General features: G+C 50.3%; 1 protein-coding gene across 1 annotated transcript; it reads left to right on the top strand.

Annotated features, from left to right (window-relative positions):
- The first annotated feature begins 566 nt into the window (after nt 1–566).
- On the top strand, nt 567–5338 carry LOC123148164 (NAC domain-containing protein 77). The gene is made up of 3 exons (XM_044567527.1): nt 567–2058; nt 2197–2462; nt 4096–5338. Exons 1-3 carry the CDS (start codon nt 1827–1829, stop codon nt 5164–5166), a joined length of 1569 nt encoding a protein of 522 aa, XP_044423462.1. The 5' UTR covers nt 567–1826; the 3' UTR covers nt 5167–5338.
- The last annotated feature ends 630 nt before the right edge of the window (nt 5339–5968 follow it).

Below are 5968 nucleotides of genomic sequence, written 5' to 3'. Positions count from 1 at the left end.
CCTGCTGCAGCGCACCCTACACCGGATGGAGCTGTCGCGGTTGTAGATTTGGACCTTGAGGCCTAGGCCGGAGATGCGCAGCACGACGAGGTTGCCGGGGACGATCCTGTGGGCGGCAGAAGTAATGCCAGCCCCGGCCAAGCACCATCTGCCCCCTCCCCCGCAGTTCTGGACCTCAACCGATAACTTGCACCACTTGTTCGCCGAGATCTCGATGACGTGCGAGAGCCTGACCGGCAACCACTCCTTCATCACCTCCATGAACTTGGGAGGGATGACAAGCATGGCGAGATCCTCCTCGTCCTTGATTTGCACGTAAAAGCGAAGCGGCTCTTGGGACCTCTCCTCATGGCCGGTCCTAGGAGCTCGTCCCCTTGAACATGAGAGGCTCATGAAGGCGGCCCTGCCAGGCAGGTTCACCCTCTTGAGCCAGCGGTTCGTGGGGATGAAGTCCACGACGGCCTCGACGCCTTTGACGACATGGGCTCCTCCTCCAGTGATGTCCCACTCTGTCTTCATCACCTTGTCAGTCAAGATGACATGGATTAGTAACAGGGCATTGGCAGCATGCTACATTTGTACTAGTACATAAAGTAGCAAACACATTGGTCCTAACTACCATGAAAACCATGCACGTAACGAAATCATGCAACATAGCATGCCATATCCAGCACTAATCTAGCTAGCATGACCATGAACCCTAAGCATGAACATCAAACACAGAACAAGCATCATGAACATCAAAGACAACACCAATATAGTTGCATGCCCATAAACCCTAAGCATGAACATCAAACACCCACCAATCTAGATAACATGCACATGAACACTAAGCACGAACAACAAAGACAACCCCAATATGGCTAGCATCATGAACATGAAACACACACCAATCTAGATAACATGCACATGAGCACTAAGCATGAACATCAAACACAACACCTATCTAGGCCCTGTTTGTTTGGGCTTTTGCTTCTGCTTTCGTATCTTTTCCACTGTGACAGAAAAGCCATAGAAGCTCCTAAATAAGTGCACCCGGAGCGGCTGGCACTGCATTGGCCTGATGAGGCCGCCCGATACAGAGAGGAGGCGGTGCGCGCAGAGCCCGCATGAGATCAACCCCGGAGTTCGCCAAGCCGGCAACCCACCGCTCGTGGATGAGGTTGTTGCCTGCGCTGATGGGGGTCAGCGGACGACGCGGCGGCGGGCGACTCATCGGAGGAGAGGAGAGCAACGAGCGATGAGAGGAGAGTGAGGAAGCGTGGTGTGAAAGGAAGTGGGGCGGTGACACGAGGGAGAGGGGGAGTTATGAGCTGTCCCGTCCGTCTCCGGTGCTCCCCAAGGCGTGCAGCGAAGAACCAAGCGAAGAACCACGCGTGGTCGCGCTCAGCCTAGCTGTGGAGAAACTGTCGATTCGGCAGTAGCTCACGGGCCTGACCCGGGACTGCTTTAAGTTTCCGGGTTGAGACGCCTGGTTGGCCCAATGCGAGCAACCAAACCCGTATGATGTCTTTTCTCAAAAAAAAAAAAAACGCGTATGTCTAAAAAAAAACGGCGTATGCTAGTCGGATTCAGAAAGAAGCCGAACCGAGCCAGATTCAGAATCGAACAAGCACGCCCGCACGCACGCACGGGGGCGTCCCTCCCTCCCCGCCTTAACCCCAACGGAGCCGGATTCAAAATTCGACCCGGATCTGTTGCCAGCGGACGTGGCCATAATAAAGCACGCCCCTAACCGCAGGTCCGGCCGTGCGCGGACGCAGATCGTTGTTCTCCGGCAACTCCTCGTCGAGTTCCATCCCTCCCACCAAGGTCGCCGAGTTCCGATGGCGGGGGCCGCCCGCAAGCACGACAAGGGGAAGATGCCGAAGGCCGCCGCCGTCGGCGACGACTGGCTGAACCGGCACGGGTTCCCGCACGGCTACCACTTCGTCCCGGACGACGCCGAGCTCCTCCGCCTCCTCGAGGACATGATCGCCGGCCGCGCTCTCCCCCACCCTCTCCCCAGCATCTTCCACGGCGTCAGGATCCGCAACTACCACCCCGCCGAGCTCCACGGTACCCCTCCTTTCTTTCATTCTTGCATTCTTTCTCTCTCCTTCTTCTCCGCTTCGTTTTAATCCGTGGTGATCCATCGATGCAATTCCGCGCGCGCCCATGAACCATGATACGATCGAATCGGAACCGATGGAGCAGAGCTGTACAAGGCGCACAAGGAGGCCGGGTCCATCTACTTCTACAACCAGAGGGAGTTCTCGGGGAGCGCCAGGGTGCGCCCGGGGCGCACCGCCAAGGACGGCTGGTGGAAGGCCTCGGGCGGCGGCCTGCCCTTGGTGCGCCGCGGCCTGGTCGTCGGCTATAAGCTCACCTTGGTGTTTTACGAGAAGAGGCCCGGCGACAAGCCTGACCAGAAGACCGACTGGATCATCAAAGAGTACACCATTGCCGGACCCAACAGGAAGGTAATTTTTCATCATCGTTCCCTTTGTTCCGTTCATCTTTTTTTAATCTGCGGGCATGCTCTGTTCACCGTTGAATCCACTACTGGTTTGAAAGTGAATCGCACAAAATATGCTTTATTAAGAATTAAAATTATTTTGCGAGGGAAAAATATTTTACCCATTTAGATATTTTTATCTGTTTGGTTTTTATTATTAGCTATCTTAGAGGTGCTCATAAGGTAGGGTGTGTGTGCGTCTGCGTTCATAGAGATGAGTGTATGTGAGCATCCGCGTCAATGTTATGCTTAAAAAATAGAGCATGGTATATTTTCATGTTGGGACAAGATCAAATATTTAATTGCTTATGGTTCAAATATATTAATTTTAGTTCAAAACGGTAACACTTATTTTTGAATCGAAGTGAGTAATATATACTTGATGTTCCAGGTGATGCTTCTTAGTTGTCAAATTTAATACATACTCTCCCTATTAGAAAACAACTGTCGTTAAAATGAGTGTATCATTTTTTCCCAAAAATTAGGGTTACCTCTGCATCAATTGATGCACACAACTATACTATTATTAAGCAAAGTAGCCACAAAGTATGCCGTTCAATACAAGTTTGCAAGCAAAATTGAATAAAAAGAATAAACTGCCACAACAAATAGAACAAGATGACTAGACATATATTCTATTGTTGGATCGCCATTCAAACCGGTTGTAAGTATCTCGTGCTATAGTCTTCAAACGGTTGCACGGATAGACCATATACTCCTTGACTTCCGCATGACTGCATAACCTGCAAAAAAATTGTGACAATTAATTTTGGACGAAAGTTGTATATGTTAGTAGAAACCTTTAGGCTGCTTATAGTGGGGAGTATCATATGCTAGTATAATTGGTAAATAATTTAGATGACCTTATTTATTGTTATACATGACATATAATAGCACACCATCTATTATGACATAATATTGAACCGTCTTTTTCTTCATTTTATTTTAATTGCATTTGACCTGAAGTACGTAATTGTTATGATACCCTCATGACGGAAGGTCTTATATCATAAATAATATTTTCATGGTAAACTTAACATTATGTTATCCTCACATTACCCAATCTAACTACCTGTTTATATATTTATTATTAGTGTAGTCCAAATTGAGAAAATATGTAGTGCTGCAACGCATTTGCATTCTACCATGCTACTATTTGATTACCAAATAGAGATGAAACAGTTGTTGTTTCATTATTCGGAGCAAATTTTAATTTTGCATTGGAATTTGAGTCAGATTTTACTCTTTTACGAGTCAATACTGCCACATGTTTGCATAATTTTTTGGGACATTGTAATGCTCAAATTTTGTATTAACACTATTTACATATATATAGAGGGAGAGTTCTCCAAATAGAGATGGTTGCTTTATAACATAAAAAGCGGGGGAAACCTTTTTCATCTTGATTTTGAAATATCTACCGGCTGTTGGGATTTCCTACCATGGCCGAATTTTGTATGATGCCACGCTTAACAAAATTAGTACTTTCAAGTGCTGAACATAACTGCTTCTAAACATGTAAGATTTGATTGGCCATGCATGCATGCATGCATACCGTGTCGCTGTGGATTATATTAATCGTTGTTTCCCCGTCACAGGCGTCGGAGATGGCCCTGTATCGCCTCTACAACAAGTCGGAAAACAGATCCAAGGAGAAGAAGAAAAAAGCTAAAGAAGAGAAAGCAACTCAAGAAGAAGAAAACACCTTTGCTTCTACCTGGGCGAAGGAGGAGGAAGAGGAGGAGGAGGAGGCGCCACCATCACCGCCGTATCTGCTCGCCGGAGGGACGACCTCGCAGGCGGAGGCCGGTCAGCCACGTGACTATCATCACTACTACGACTTGGGTGCCGCGCCGGGGCCAAGCACAAGCTGCTGGGTGCCGCCGGACGCTGGCTACACGGGGCTGACAGACACAGTCTGGACGCCGGACGCCGCAGGGACCTCGCAGGCACAGACCGGCCAACCACATGACTATCAGCAGTACACGTTCGGTGCCGCGGCGTCGGCACCTGGCTGGGATGCGCCGGGGCCAAGCAGCAGCAGCAGCAGCTGGGTGACGCCGGCCGACACAAAATTCTACTTGCAGCTGCAGCACGCCGGAGGGCCTGCGTACATCTGGGACGACCATAAGCTGACGCCTCTGGTGCCGTCAGGACCAGCACCCCCTGCGCATGACCTGCCGGCGTCGCAGCAGCACTCTGACCACCAAGAAGAAACCGCAGGCCCGTCGAAGACGCAGACCCCGCCACCACCGCCGGCGCCGGCTGCTCAGGGCGGCTACCTGGATGATGAGTTCGACGTTTGGTGCAAGGCGCAGCAGGTGGCCGCGAGTCCCGCCTTCCACATGCCCGGCGGCATAGATTCGCAGCAGGTGGCCGCGAGTCCCGCCTTCGACATGCCCGACGGCATAGATACGCAGCAGGTGGCCGCGAGTCCCGCCTTCGACATGCCCGACGGCATAGATCCGCAGCAGGTGCCCGTGAGTCCCCTCCCCATGCTCGAAGACATCGATTTCGCCGCCTTCCTCAAGGATATACCGATGATGCCTACCGACGAAAACAACGAGCGCCTTTCGTGCACATTAGATGAGCTCCTCTTCCCCAGGATGGAGGGCGACGCGCCGCCACCGAGCCCGCCAACTTCGATGGGCAACAACAACCAGGTTTAGAGTTAGCAGAAACCAGCAAAGCAGCAACTTCGATGGCAGCTAGTTGACTTGCAGTGTTTGTTCACATTTCATGGTGTTTCATCACATTTGGCAGTTTCATTTGTATTCAAATCACCATACTGTTGTACGTTTTCTTTGTACTGTTCTACGTGAGAAGCAATTTATTCTCGGACATGATTGGATTATATTATTACATGTTTTTAAATCCAGTTAGGTTGTGACTCATGTGGCAACGATGATGGTAGCAAGAGAAGTTGGGTCATGGGCTCGTGGCATTGTGCCTCGTCATCCACCGCCAACCATATGTTGAGTTTGTCCTTACAACTTCCTGTTGTGTACCGGTGAAATTCGGAGAGGCACGCAGGTGCAGGGTACGCACCTGCGCAGCCCTGTACAACCGGTGATATGGGCGGTGATATGAAATCTTGTTTCTGGCGAAATTGTTTGAAACATAGATAAAAATTTCGAGCCCTGTCTATGGCACACAATATACACGTTTATTTTTTGTACTAATACTTCATACAACCGGATGAGTGCAGGGTGGTCGTGTTGTTTGGCATCGTGGCGGCGTCGCCGGTTGACAGACCTGACAAGGATGATGCTGATCTCTTTTCTGAAGACGTGTCAGCGGTACGATGGTGGTGGTGGCTTCTGAAGCGTATGTAGACGGTGTACATTTTGGCTCTGCTGCACCGGGTGTTTGCTCTTGGTACGTCATGCGGGCAGATCAACGGTGACCCCGGCTCTAGATGATGGGGTGTGAGGGCATTCCCCATTATTGAGTTCATAGATGTGGGTGATG

The sequence above is a fragment of the Triticum aestivum genome, chromosome 7A (assembly GCF_018294505.1).
Source record: "Triticum aestivum cultivar Chinese Spring chromosome 7A, IWGSC CS RefSeq v2.1, whole genome shotgun sequence".
Classification (NCBI taxonomy): Eukaryota; Viridiplantae; Streptophyta; class Magnoliopsida; order Poales; family Poaceae; genus Triticum; species Triticum aestivum.
Note: the sequence above shows the minus strand (reverse complement) of the source record. Positions and strands in the feature narration are given on the sequence as shown.

Coding starts and splice junctions, on each gene's coding strand:
- LOC123148164 (XM_044567527.1), top strand. CDS start 1,827: ATGGCGGGGGCCGCCCGCAAGCACGACAAGGGGAAGATGCCGAAGGCC. Junction 2,059..2,196: donor CCACCCCGCCGAGCTCCACG/GTACCCCTCCTT, acceptor CCGATGGAGCAG/AGCTGTACAAGGCGCACAAG. Junction 2,463..4,095: donor TTGCCGGACCCAACAGGAAG/GTAATTTTTCAT, acceptor TCCCCGTCACAG/GCGTCGGAGATGGCCCTGTA.